General features: G+C 36.2%; 3 protein-coding genes, 1 long non-coding RNA gene and 1 pseudogene across 5 annotated transcripts; 2 read left to right on the forward strand and 3 right to left on the reverse strand.

The window, feature by feature from the left end:
- Positions 1 to 663: 663 nt before the first annotated feature.
- LOC110770584 (agamous-like MADS-box protein AGL80 pseudogene) lies at positions 664 to 1,395 on the reverse strand (annotated as a pseudogene).
- A 1,643-nt stretch (positions 1,396 to 3,038) lies between these two features.
- On the forward strand, positions 3,039 to 4,222 carry LOC148293503 (uncharacterized). The gene is made up of 3 exons (XR_015836394.1): positions 3,039 to 3,177; positions 3,845 to 3,872; positions 4,006 to 4,222. It is a non-coding gene; the product is annotated as an uncharacterized LOC148293503 (long non-coding RNA).
- Positions 4,223 to 4,351: 129 nt separating this feature from the next.
- LOC110770585 (anaphase-promoting complex subunit 11) lies at positions 4,352 to 5,487 on the forward strand. Its single transcript, XM_021974750.2, has 2 exons — positions 4,352 to 4,470; positions 5,198 to 5,487. The coding sequence occupies exons 1-2, from the start codon at positions 4,413 to 4,415 to the stop codon at positions 5,311 to 5,313; spliced, it is 174 nt and encodes a 57-aa protein (XP_021830442.2). The 5' UTR covers positions 4,352 to 4,412; the 3' UTR covers positions 5,314 to 5,487.
- A 1,486-nt stretch (positions 5,488 to 6,973) lies between these two features.
- LOC110770565 (hydrophobic protein RCI2B) lies at positions 6,974 to 10,814 on the reverse strand. 2 transcript variants are annotated; one of them, XM_021974715.2, is made up of 3 exons: positions 7,829 to 8,207; positions 7,601 to 7,697; positions 6,974 to 7,244 (listed from the first exon to the last, which is right to left on the reverse strand). In XM_021974715.2, exons 1-2 carry the CDS (start codon positions 7,916 to 7,918, stop codon positions 7,614 to 7,616), a joined length of 174 nt encoding a protein of 57 aa, XP_021830407.1. In that variant the 5' UTR covers positions 7,919 to 8,207; the 3' UTR covers positions 6,974 to 7,244; positions 7,601 to 7,613. The 2 variants fall into 2 exon arrangements, with proteins under 2 accessions (XP_021830407.1, XP_021830409.1); XM_021974717.2 differs by lacking the exons at positions 6,974 to 7,244; positions 7,601 to 7,697; positions 7,829 to 8,207 and adding exons at positions 10,060 to 10,251; positions 10,380 to 10,479; positions 10,628 to 10,814.
- Positions 10,815 to 12,628: 1,814 nt separating this feature from the next.
- On the reverse strand, positions 12,629 to 13,377 carry LOC110770567 (hydrophobic protein RCI2A-like). Its single transcript, XM_021974718.2, has 3 exons — positions 13,198 to 13,377; positions 12,982 to 13,081; positions 12,629 to 12,814 (listed from the first exon to the last, which is right to left on the reverse strand). Exons 1-2 carry the CDS (start codon positions 13,276 to 13,278, stop codon positions 12,998 to 13,000), a joined length of 165 nt encoding a protein of 54 aa, XP_021830410.1. The 5' UTR covers positions 13,279 to 13,377; the 3' UTR covers positions 12,629 to 12,814; positions 12,982 to 12,997.
- Between the last annotated feature and the right edge of the window lie 941 nt (positions 13,378 to 14,318).

The raw sequence follows: 14,318 nt of genomic DNA on the forward strand, positions 1-14,318 counted from the left end.
AATAATAACACAATTTACCTGTATGTCAGGTACATAATTTAATGTGGGTGATTGTCTGATCGATTGGTATAATATGTGGGTCTTTACTTTTTATTGATTAAATTGTATTTTATCCATATATTATGAATATTATCAAGGAAAAAAAATTCAAAATTTAAATTCTGGAATTCAATTACAAGAAAATAATGCATTAAATTTTGATTTTCAATGTGTTTTCCTTATTTACCTCAAAAGGTAAAATCGACATAACAAAAAAAGAGTAATAAATGTCAAATGACCTACATCTAAAACAAAAAACGCGAGGACTAAACCCAATAACAGCTAATCGTTTTGAACCTAGATCTAAGAAGCCCATCTTAATTTCAAAAGGATCTATATATATTTTATATATATAGATAATAGATTATATTTCCATGGATATTAAAAAGATCTAATAAAGTACTCAAATACATCAGAGAATATAAGCCCTCGAAGAATACGATTGAGAAAACCAAACAACTGAACTACTGTTATATAAACTTTTGGGTACATAAATTTAAGAAATTAAGAAACGAAACCCGCTGTGGTTTGAGATGGAGACTAACACCATCAAAACAAAACATCCATCAAAGAAAATCACTTTAAAAAACACCAAAAACTAAACAAACAAACACCAGATAGAGTTCAACGAAAAAAAGGGCTGTTATGCCAAAAAGCAGGATGATTCTGATCCCCGAAGGGCAACACCTCATCGCCACCAGCAGCACCAAACCCCATTGGCTCCTGCGGGGTCATCATATCTGAGAACCATGGAGGCCTCTGCATGGTGTTCTCCATTGCTGGCTGCTGCATGTTCAGGTCCATGCCATGGTCTCCAGCTGCAGCAGGCAAAGCTGCTGCATTTGGTGCTGCCACTGTGACTTCATTGTTCTGAGCCAGCAGCTCCTCTCTCTTGCTCTTGATCTTCTCACCAAGCTCCTTCACGTTCTGGTCGATTAGCCATCCTAGGTCGTTCAGGTCGATCATGTTCAGTCCCTGCAGAGGCCTACCAGTGAGGGTCTGGAACATCACCCTCGACACCTCCTTTTCCCGGTTCTCTTTCCTCAGCCTCTTGAGCTGCTCGTGAGCCTTCACGATCCGCTGCCTGAGAAAAGTCTCCTGGTTGAACATCTTCCGCCCTTGTTCAATCTCCGGCATATTTCTGAATTGCGCGATAACACGCTGCACGCCGGAAGGGGATGGCCATATATCAGGGAGAGACTCATACTGGCTATAGATTAGGGCACACGCTGGAACGTCACAGAGTGTGCTCAGTTCACTTATCTTCTTTATCAAGCCCCTCTTCCTTTTTTTGAAAGTGGCTTTTCTGGTTGGGTCATTAGCTATGTAGGCCAGCTTGACCTTCTTTCTAGTCATGGCTCAAAAGGAAGAAAAAAAATGGAGAGAGAGAAAAATTGCAAACTAGGGAAGAAGAAGAAGAAGGAAGAGCCTTAGAAGAAGATGGCTTAGCCCCAAACAGCCTGGGGTATTATATAGCAGCAGAAGGGCTACCTAACCAATTCTAGAAGATTACATCCTAAATAGAAATTCAATGCTCTTACAAAGCAGGAGATATGAAAATCAATATAGAACATTTTGGTATGTCTCGGTAGATTTTTATTAGCAAAAATAAAAAAGTTGTAATATGATGCAGAAAATTTAGTAAATTGAGTTTGGTGGATGTTTTATGTGTGTTTTTTTTTCTTTTTTTAAATTTATTTTTTAATTCATGGGACTTCTTATCCACCCTTGGGTTTATATGGAATTAATTGTCTGTTAATTCTCATACATACATGCATTACAACACAGATGTTGATGTGGTTCATTCAATCTATATATATATATATATATATATATATATATATATATATATATATATATATCTCTTTGGTAATTATTATTTATAAGGTAATCCAGTCCAATATTGTTGAGGATTTTTCTTTTTCTTTTTCTGTCTCTTTTCAGTCATGCTTCTATTTTCTTGACCCATGCCCTAATAACAATAAATATACTATATCTGGACAGTTTATATTTCTAATTTTACTTTCACCATATTTAGGGTGTGCTACTTAGGTGGAGTAGGTATGTATCAAAATTATTTCTATTCTTAATTTTTTCATGCATTTAAAAAAAGCCTCTCGACTCGAGAACAAGACTCAAACCGCCCAAGCCAAGACCGGCCATCCATCCCTCCTCCTAATGCTCACCGAGCACTCCAAAAATGCGATGACCTATTTGAAATTTATAGTGTGCTATGAGCATTGGAATTATTTTAGTTCCTAATTTTTCACGTGTTTACTAGTTAGTATATGAGAAATCAAAAGTTACATGAGTTTCAAATTAAAATTCATAATTTAATACCTGAAAAATAAGGAATTAGACTTGATTAAGGAGAGTAGCTGACATTTCCTTTCCTTATCTCCCCTATATACCTCGCTTCTCTCATTCATGACGCCGCCCAAGATTGCCCAACCATCCCTCTTCCTAATGGTCATCCGCGCCCACCGATCCAAATCCAATGACCAATTTAAAATTTCATCTCACGTTGACCATGACGAATGTTGAACATACAAAAGTTGTAGACAAAACATTAAGATTGAACTTTTCTTGATTGGAGTGTAGGATGTTGCATAGAGAATAACTTCGGTATTTAATTTCTTTTTTTTACGTTGATACAAACGATATTGCAGGAGGTGAGAATCGAAGTTAAGACCTCAGATGCAATGATAAATGCTCTTAATCACTTGAGCTACAAGCTATTTACACGGTAATATAATGTTTGGCTTCTTATTAGAAATGAAATATATTCATTTTAACGTGCAAATCACACTCATTCCATATAAACGTATAAATTCACAATGATGAATAATAAAAAATCATAAAAATTAACAATTTGGGTTTTTTTAATGGGCTGAATTATATAATTAGATTGAATTCACAAATATAGTCAAATATTTGGAGGCCCAAAAAATCCTGCATTATGTCTATTCCAATTATGTTCAAATTCGTAGCCCTTGTTTGGTTTGGTGGGCTTAGTGTGAGTCAGGAACGTGGTGTCTTGTATCCAAGCCCAAAGCTGCCCGAACTCTGGAACCCAACCTCAGACGAACGACGAAGACTAGGGCTTCGCCTTCTTCCGTTGCTCCGATTCTGCCCTAGGTACGCTTCCATGGCTGCTATTCTCTAGATGTCAAATAATATGATGTGTTTGAGTGATTTTAGCGTTTGATTTTGAGTTGAATTTGGTATAATTGGTGCTGATTCTTGATTTTATTATTTGGGTTTTTAAGGATTATTAGTGAGAAAATTCTAGGGTTTTTTAGGAAGACAGAGACCTGGAAAGGCAGCGATGTTAGACACTGGTCTTCGAAGTAACGCAGAACTTGAGCAAAATCCTATTGGCGTTATGATGACAACTCTGGCCATACCCTACAACCAATAAGGATAGTTCAACCCACTGCTACATGTGTTTTTTCCCCCAATGCCTATGCTTTTCTAAGCTTAGGATAGGCTTATTTATAGTTTGGTTTGGAAGTTTCAAGGATTGCATGTAAAATATGTTGCTTGAATTTGATGGAAAGCACCAAACTTTGATGGCTGGAAAAGTTGCTGAAATGAATATTGGTTTGCCATGAATATACAAGCAGCATGTATTTTTAACAGTTTTCCATGAATATTGCTGAAATCAATAGGCTTCTGAATTTTGTTTCCTGAGTGTATATCTTCTCAAAACTGATGGAACCAAAGAGATTCTATTATCATTCACTAGAGTTTCTATTATCATTCACTTCTCTGAATTGTATGGTTTGGGATTTTGTATTTGCAGGAGAAGAGGATGAAAGTCAACATCTTGCGTATCCTTGTCAATGTGTCTTCAGTTCCTTTCTTTTAAATCCAACCTCTATACTATTTATAACTATCGTTTATATTTTCCTTTTCTTTCACTTCTGTGGTCTTAACTTTGTTGCATTTATTTAATCCTGGTAGAATGAATTTTAGCTTGATGGTATCAAATTCATATGATTTGGCTTCTTCAAGAATTACTAATTGTTGATCGGCTTGAAAATTTTACATCGTGATCTTGTTTGCTAATTAATTTGGCTTTACCTGAAACGTGTTTGTTGTCAAAGGTATTGCACACATCTTATAGAAACAGTTTTCTCTTAACTGACTCTCTTTTCGAATATCTGATGGGCTTTTCAAACAGAGTATGTCCTCTTTATCTCTTCTCTATCTGTTATATTCATTAATCAATTGCTGACCTTGTGAATGTTTATAACTTTAACAATGATGTACTCTTGGAGCTCTAATTCTTATCCTTTTCAACTTGCAGGTGGCATGCTGTTGCTTCATGGACATGGGATGCACAAGATGAAACATGTGGGATTTGCAGGATGGCGTTTGATGGTTGTTGCCCTGATTGTAAGCTCCCTGGGGATGATTGCCCACTAAGTAAGTAGCTAACATTATTCGCTTGATGCCTTGCATAATATTTCATGTTTCACCAAATTCTGATGCCTCTCCTATTATTAAAGATCTAAGTCTGCAACAGAGTTTCAGATTGACCTATAAACCACAATAGATTTTCAGATTGACCTATAAACTTGTGATGTTTGAGTAGTGAAGCACATGTTGTCTCTATACGCATTTGGTTATGCCTTTTTTCACATTTTTCTATTCTGATTTGTGTGGTTCTTGCTACTCATTCATATATAATGACATCAATTCATATCAATGCTTTGTTTCACAATAGTATGGAATATACAGTTCATTGTTAATTTACAAGCATTGGGCATTTGGATTTTCTTTCTTTTTCTTCAATGAACTACCCAAATGATTCAAATATCTAACAGCAGATCTTCCGCCGGCATCTTAGAACATCATTTTACACATGGTTTGCAATGCACAGCTACCATGGTATCCTACCAAACTAACAGTCAAACCCTATATTCTTGTTCTATTATCAAGAAGGCCAACCAATTGCTTACAATGCATGCATTTAAGGTGGGAAAGCCTTTATTATTTTGTGCATTGACTGACTAGTTTCAGACATTTCATCGTTTGCATTAGCAGTCTGATTTGTGTTTCTTTGTTTATAATTTTCATCTGGTATTAATTATTCGGTTCATTGTTTGTACAGCTTGATGATAATTCACTAAATTATTCTTTTATCTTGCAGTTTGGGGTGCATGCAACCATGCTTTCCATCTTCATTGCATCTTAAAATGGGTAAATTCACAGACTTCTCAGGCACATTGCCCCATGTGTCGCAGGGAGTGGCAATTCAAAGGATGAGATAAAAGTTGAATCACTCTTCAAGTGCAGGGGTTGCCAATGCGGGCTTCAAATTGTTTGATTGTATACTGGTTGATATAAAGTGTACACCTCTGTATATCTACTGTGTGTTGGTTGATGTAAACTAAAGTAGCTCCATCTCAAGGTTTCCCATAAACCACTTTTTGTTTATTTGGTCTGATAAGCGATACCGGGTGATCATAAAATTAATTTTTTAACCGGTAATCGTTTTTAGACTCTGTTTATGTAAATTTGTGCTCCAATTGAGATACAGGGAAGGATGGCGAATTTAAAGTAGTTACGACTTTTAGCGGCGGTTACAGGTATCGTCGCTGAAAGGAATTTTACCTACGGTTAGCGACGAAAAAAACCGCTGCTAAACAAATTTGTCCAGATGGGGCATTAATTTTGTCACTATAGGTCCTTAAACCGTCACCAATCGCGGCTAAAACTCAAAAACCGTCATTTATTGCCAGATTAGCTACAATATGCTAATTGAGTGATTTCTCCTCCTGTTTTTCGCTAGACATTTATTTTCCTTCTTCTAGAATACCCTAAGAAATTTGGTAAGCTGCAAAAGAATAACTATTTACCATTTACCACAATATAAATCTAACAAAAAAGAAAGAAAAGAATTATGGACTGTTTTTATGTGGTGAAATATACTTGTAAGTCTTATGTTTAGGACAATGTGCAATTTTGAGAATCTTTTTCGAACCGAAAAAGAACCCCGTTTCTCAGATGGTATGTGTATATATATTACATTAAAATTTAGTTGAAAATTCCACTGGATTTTGTAGTTTTGTAATGGAAAAATTGTGGATGTACAAAGATTTTAGACCTGCCTCTCTTATTATATGCTTCTTCCTATAAACTGGTAAATATTGTTCTTTTTGCTGCTCGTGATCTTATCTTGACGATTTGTTCATGTCAATGTGGAATTGAATATCATAAAGGGTTATCAATTTGGATACGTTAAGAGAGTTGGCTTGAACTTTTCATGGATTCTCGCTTCTATATTTTAACTTGGTTCATACGCAACCACGTAGATTATACACCATCTGTGCTTCCTCTACCTTTTCTTTTCTATTTTGTTTCCACATCACGGCAAAAGTACAGTTGGTCACAATCTTTGAAAATCCAATAGAAAATTGCAGAACAAAGTGTACTATTGACCGAAGAAAGTGACAGATAAACTAAAAGCTTTTGTATTTGAGCCTAAAATAGCTTTTATATCTCAACCTCATTAGTTCTTATCGATAAAATACTATCGCTCTTTTTATCAAAATCTCAACCCCGTTAGTAAAGGTGATTAAACACCTCAGGTTTGAGCTTCAGTATTGTTTTGCCCTAATGAAAGTGCTTGGATTGGATGCAATGCAAGGTAGCTTCCTTCATTGTTCTTTTCTGCAAATGTACAAGCCAGCAGACATGAGATGTCATGTCATGTGGATGAACAATTTCTCTTTTCCACTCTTGAACAGAACCAAAGTAATCCAATATGAGATTTTCTAATCAAATTTTATAATATATATTAAAAACTAATATGCTAATTCTACATAGAAGAAGGAATATGTGGCCTGATTATGATTGGAGGATTTGTTCTGATGTTCCCTTTGCTTAATAATAATAATATATGAAGCAGTCAAAAAGCCACTGATACGTCCAAACCCAATAAATAACTAATGTTTTAAGAGACATGAATCACCAGACCTACCATCCACCTTTACAACAGATTGATAAGGAGGTGGAAGGAGGATAAAATCAAAAGGAAGAAAGAAAAATAAATGAACAATGGACAAAACCACACTACATGAAGTATCAACCATCCATCTGGATACACCAGATGAAGTACTATCAATCAAACGGTTGAAAACAATCCCATAATTCAGAAACCAAAAGACACATGTGCCCTTCACATCTCTACATACCTGTCAAAGCAGAAACGTAAAAGTATCAGAACGATGATGGCATGAATTTAGTGCAGGCCATGTCAATGTGGGGACCAACAGCTACCCATTTTCTCGAATTAAATCATATCTGGCCTGCTGACCCAATGAAAGGTATGTTTCAATGTTTGCCTAATGATGCAGTTTAAAGTACTCCTCTCTTTTTTCTGATTAAGCACAGTAACTTACAGACATATTGACAGTGTGTCTCCTTCCCAACTTTGAAAAAACTCCCTCTTTTCTCTTTCTTTAACAAAAATGAAAAAAAAAAACTCTGTTCTATTGAAATATGAAACAGAAGATAAAATTTTCAGTGAAATAGAGATGTGGGTTCTTACAGAAATTGAAGTCTCATTTAGTGATGGCATAGACAGCATAGATAATCCCAGGGAGCCAACCAAAAAGAGTCAGCAACAAGCAGATCCAGAATTCAACCTGAAAATCACCATTTCACCAAATATAAGCAAAATAATTAATTAGAAGTCACAATTAAGTTTCTATAAACACAAAGAAACACATATTAAATAAATTAATGAGCTCCAAATTAAGTTTTAGAAGATACTAACATGGCAGCCAAACTTGAGGAAGACACCAAGTGGAGGCAAGAGGATGGCTATGAGGATATCTATGAAGTTTGCTGTTCCTTCACTCGGCATGGCTGTAGATGTGGAGGACCCTTTTTTCACACACTTTGTGGGAGTTTACAGTGCAAGAAGAAGACTGCTTTTGTGTTGTGACAAAAACTGAAAGACTCTGAGTGGTTATATATACAGCTGCTCGGCTGCTGAGGAGACACGTGGGTGTAGATACAATTTGTACGCGGTTACTTAGCCCTGTAAACTTTCTATTGTAAATCTTACTTTTGGGGGGGATTCTTTGTTCTCAGATTCATACAGGCTATACAGCCGAATCCGAATAAAGAAGAAAAGAAAAAAGAATCATATACAGCTATGTTTGGTCCAATAGAATCATAAATGTGTGAACAACTCTCCCATGTGCTTATTCTTCTTCCTCCTCTTCTTAAACCTAATCGACCATTCTGTGTACACATGCCAAAAAATGTCAAAGCATATACAGTATAGCTTCCCCTTTCCTCCTGTCTACCGTATAAGTAGGAGCTCCCTACATTCTTATTAATAGCAGTGTGACATATGTGCAAAAGATTTTCTTTGTGTTTTTGATGAATTATTTTTGCATATGTGTGTCAAACTGTAATTCACAGAAAAAAAAAGTATCTCTTTACACGAAAGGAAGCAACCAGTATCCTAAATAAATATTTACTTTTAAACTTAGATTATATATATGGAAAGATGGATATTGTTATAGTATCCAATGGGTGCTAATACCCAAACATAGAATTCACCCTTAAGATCTTATCCAAAGTGTGCCATATGTTGACGATGACATATAAAAATGTGACATATTTGAATCTTTGAAGTAACAATTGACTTCTGCTAAATTTTAGTATTTGGTATGACCCTCAAATTTAAATGGTGAAAATGGGGTCCTCTTTTTTTGTTTGAAGTAGAAATGTGGTCCTTAATATGATAAGCTTTTGCCTTTTGTGCAAGTAGTTAAGTTAGATAATGGAATCGATAAATCCTACTAAAATTATAACCGAAATTGAAGAGTTATTATGTAATTGTAAGCACGTTTGTCTCTACACTCGAGGTCTAATTATCGCTATTAAAAAAATTAAATTGTTTTGACATTCAACATTCTTTCTTTTTCATGCTTGGTTTTCTTGTTGATTGCGGATTTTGGTCACTTTCGATAGTCTTGTAACTTTGTAATTGGCCCAAGTGTTTTTCTTGGTATTCATTTTCCAAAATACTAATACTAGATTATGATAATTAATAACATTTCGTCGGGGGTTCTATACGAAATGTTAAAATAACTTTCCAGGGCCATGAAATGGCGGGTGAGGGCGGGACCACTGAATTGCAATGTCGACCAGGCTGTATCCAAAATCTAACGGCTCGTAGGTTGCCGCGACATGCTGAAACGACGGCGGTGATGGAGGCTTCAAATATGATGCATGCACACTATGCACGTGACGTAACCGTCCTTCTCAAATCTCCATGCATAAGACTTGACCCTTCCCACGTGCGACATATGTGATTGTTTTGAAGGTTTTGATTCCCCCATTATGCTCTCAGTGCGAAAAATACTGTATTTTATTTCTTGATTTGATTAGCTGGCGAATTGCCTTTTGATTAAAGGTAAAAGAATCGCAAAAAAAAGAGATTAAAATAAAATAAAAAAAGGGTAGGGTTTCTCGTCTCGTGGGACATAGGAATTAGTTTGAGAATTTCTTCATTAGATTATTATTACAATTTAATTGTTCCATGTTCTTCTTTTTGGTGAAATAATTGGACATTATTCTTTGTAAAATGGTTGCGCCAAAAACAAAAATGGAGCAATCGTTGGGCCCAGTTGTTACAGTATGAGCTTGCGTAGATGGTATTAGATGCGTATGAGGGAAAAATGTATTACAGGTGGTTGAATGTTTGGTGAAATTAACAATACGACGAGAAAATCTTACGTGTAATCGGTTGTATACAACTAGCGATATTAAATGTTTTCGAATGTGGAATGCCGGCCCAATTCTCAAACATGGCTTGGTAATCTTTGCATATGTGAAGAAGTAATTGTTATTTGTGGAATGTCAACCAAAAGTCACGATTGAAATTAACAGAAGAAGAAACGCTATGCCCAAGTCTTTGCACAAAATTAATTTGACAAACAGAGAAAAATAGGGTAGAGAGTTCATTCATTCTGCAAAGCAAATGGAATGTGAGTCAAATATGAGGCCTCTGATATTTCTTATTAAAATCCCATTAAAAAAACAGAAAAAAAAACAAATGAACAATCCCTTTGGTACATACACCAGATAATTAATTAGTTCTATACATGAACAATTGAAAATACAAGCCCTTCATACAGAAACAAAACACACACACAGAGCTGCCCTTCACATCCCTACCACCTGTCCATTGAAAAAAGACGACAAAAAGGAAGATCATCAGCATATATGTTTGCTTAATTATGCAGTTTCATTCCTGTTTCTTACTTTTCCTTCAAGTAAAAGTAAAAGAAATTAAAGAAAATGCTTACAGAAATTGTTGAAGGATCACTTGGTGAGGATATAGATGGCATAGATGATACCAGGGAGATAACCAAAGAGAGTCAAAATCAAACAGATCCAAAATTCCGCCTGAAATATCATAAATCCGCCGGAACATAAGCATATATTTACAACTTATAGACGGCATATTTATAAGAACCATGCATAGAAACTACATCAAAATTCTGTATATAAAACACACACAAATATGTTATATAAAAAATAAAAAAATACTGACTTCGCAGCCAAACTTGAGGAAGACACCAAGAGGAGGCAAGAGGATGGCTATAATGATGTCAACGAAAGTTGCTGTGCCCATTCTAATGGAGTTTTTTTTTTTCTTCTTCTTCTGAGGAAAAATGTAGAGGAACTTTGAATAAAAAATTCAACTGCTTTGTGTTGTTTGACAGGAACTAGAGAGTGTAGAGTGTGGTTTTATATAGAGTTGCTCCTTCTTCTGCTGGGGGTGCCACCTGGAGGCTGTGTGCATACACAGCACATATTTCCGAATAAAGGAAAAGGATTTACACAGCTAAGTTCCATAAATAAGTGAGCGTGACACGTGTCTGGCTCTTATGTGCTTCTTGTTCTGAATGGACCATTGTATCTACCGACATATTTTATTTATTTATTTTTTCATAAGGACGTGTGTCACGTCACACATGCATAAAATATCTCAAGGTTTTTGCGATATTTAGGAAGCTCACATGATAATAATTAGGGATGACAATGGGTCGAATCGGGGATAGGTATGTCATTCCCATCCCCATCCCCATTAAGCATTTTTTCCATATTCTCGCATTCATACTCGTAATATTCTAAGCGGGGATTCCCTATCCCCGCCTTCATTAGGGAACGGGTTCCCCTACCCGCCTCATTACTGAAATCTCTTTAATAATATATTTATATATAATAAATAAATAGAGAAGATTTCCTGTTATTACATTTATAGAGAGCCCTATGTCGGTTGATTTGATTTCCTATTACTCTATATTCGTATAGTTGAAGTTGAAGAGATTTCCTATTATAACAAGGCGGGTTCGGGTTATGGATTAAAATATCATCCCCGCCCCTCCCCGATCACCATACCCGATAATTTCTCCATACTCGTTTTTTGTCCTTCATACTTGACCCATTAGGGTCGAAGTTTCGTTAAGACCCGTATCCGCGGGGGGAAAATTGCCATCCCTAATAATAATAATAACATTATTCCACTTGATTGTGGGGTTTGCAAGGTGGGACCCACTAGAATGTATCGACAAGTCTGTAAGGAGGATCTAACGGAGCGTACATTTCCACGGCGCGCTGCAACAACGGCCGTGATGGAGGCTCTCCCCAAAACGACAGAAAAACTTATATGAAACAGTGGTCTTATCCAAATGCAAGCACTACGCACATGAGGTAGCCGTCCTTCTCAATCTTCATGTTGATGCCCGTATCCATAATATGCGACGTGGGGTTTTATTTATGGGTTTTGACTAAAAGCCTACCCCAAAAGACAATAATTTGGCATTGTAAAATTGAAATATATATGATAGCTTTGAACATTTTGCCGACGAAGAAAATACCCTTTTTTCATTTGACTAGCTGCCCAATGACAGGATCCCAAAGAAAAAAAGAAAAAAAAGGGTTGCCTTGGTTCATAGGGAATTAGTTTGAGAAATTTTTATTTAATTTATTAAATTGGGCAGATAGTGTTACAATTGAATTGGGCATCTCATATTTCAATGTAGAGTCAAATGTAATGGTTTGTAAACTTGGGGACCAGTTAGTAACGTGGGTTTTGAAGAGAAGTACATGGTTCACAGATTAAATTTTTTGGGAACGAAATTCTCATGTCTAATTACATGAGATAGGTGAGCTTGCGACAAGTATGCAGACATGGACCTTGTCCTTTGTCACGAATTTGGTAGTGATCTCATTGACAACCAATTGAGAGTCAATGTAGATGCTTATTTGTTAAGCGACTATATCTCTTGCTAGTCCAAGGCCGATTAAGAGGGATTCATATTCGGCCTTGTTGTTGGATGCTTTAAATTGGAAGCGAATGACATATTCGATGATGACTCGATCGGGTCCCATCAAAAGCAGGTCGGCAACACTGCCCTGCCGATTGAATGATCTGTCAACACGTAACGTTCACAGGGGTATAGTGGGGTCCAATGTACCATCAGTTGGGGTAGGGTTTGACAAAGAGAGAAAAATAGGGTAGAGAGTTCATTCTGCAAAGCAAAATGGATTGTGAGTCAAATATGAGGCCTCTGGCATTTCTTATTAACATCCAAAACAAAAAAATACAAATGAACAATCCGTTTGGCACATACACCAGATATAATTAATTAAGTTGTATACATGAACAATTGAAAATACAAGCCCTTCATACAGAAACAAAACACACACAGTTGCCCTTCACATCCTCTACCACCTGTCCATTGAAAAAAGACAACAAAAGGAAAGATCATCAGCTGTTAGTGCAGGTCATGTCATGTGGCCCAGTGAAAAGGCATATATGTTTGCTTAATTATGCAGTTTCATTACTGTTTCTTACTTTTCCTTCAAGTAAAAGTAAAAGAAATAAAAAAAATTGCTTACAGAAATTGTTGAAGGATCACTTGGTGAGGATATAGATGGCATAGATAATACCAGGGAGATAACCGAAAATAGTCAAAATCAAACAGATCCAGAATTCCGACTGAAAAATCATAATAAATCCGTCCCGAACATAAGCATATATTTACAACTTATAAACGTCATATTTATAAGAACCATGCATAAAAACTACATCAAAATTCTGTATATAATACTGACATGGCAGCCAAACTTGAGGAAGACACCAAGAGGAGGCAAGAGGATGGCTATGATGATGTCTACGAAAGTTGCTGTGCCCATTCTTATCGAGCTTTTTTTTGTCTTCTTCTGAGGAAAAATTTAGAGCAACTTTGAGAATAAATCCAACTGCTTTGTGTTTTTTGACAGGAACTAGAGAGTGTAGAGTGTGGTTTTATATAGAGTTGCTCCTTCTGCTGCTGGGGTGCCGCGTGGAGGCTGTGTATTGGGTTTACTCACAGCACATATTTCCAAATAAAGGGAAAGGATTGATACAGCTGAGTTCCGTAAATAGGTGAGCGTGACACGTGTCAAGCTCTTATGTACTTCTTGTTCCGAATGGACCGTTGTGTCTACCGACATAATTTTTTATTTTATTTTATTTTATTTTTTCATAAGAAATTGTGTCATTTATGCATAAAATATCTAAAGGTTTTTGAGATATTTGGGGAGCTCACATGATAATAATAACATTCTTCGACTTGATTGTGGGGTTTGCGAGGTTGGACCCACAGGAATGCATCGACCAGGCTGTAAGGAAGATCTAACGGAGGGTTCGTTGCCACAGCGCGCTGCAACAACGGCCATGATGGAGGCTTTCCCCACACGTCGAGAAAAATTTATATTAAACAGGCCAATCACGTTATGTTAAGTGAAAAAATTATTATGTGTGACATGACATGATTGACCGGGAATAACGAAACAGTGTTATTCCCGTTGCACACAAATGTTTCTCCTCAAACAGGAATCTTATCCAAATGCAAGCACTATGCACGTGAGGTAGCCGTCCTTCTCAATCTTCATGTGGATGCACATATCCATAATATGCGACGTGAGGTTTTATTTATGGTTTTGACTAAAAGCCCACCCCAAAAGACAACAATTTGGGATTGTAAAATTGAAATATATATGATAGCTTTGAACATTTTGCCGACTAAGAAAATACTTTTTTTTCATTTGACTAGCTGCTGATCGGTTCATAATTGTATATTATTTCTTACCCTTCTAGCTTATGATTTGGTTATGTTTTTGAGTTAAACTTGTGCTTTTAATCCTTTTTGTGTTTATCTTTCAGTTAATTGAGCTTTAGGTAACAATGATGG

The sequence above is a fragment of the Prunus avium genome, chromosome 6 (genome assembly GCF_965620075.1).
Source record: "Prunus avium chromosome 6, drPruAviu1.hap1.1, whole genome shotgun sequence".
NCBI lineage: Eukaryota > Viridiplantae > Streptophyta > Magnoliopsida > Rosales > Rosaceae > Prunus > Prunus avium.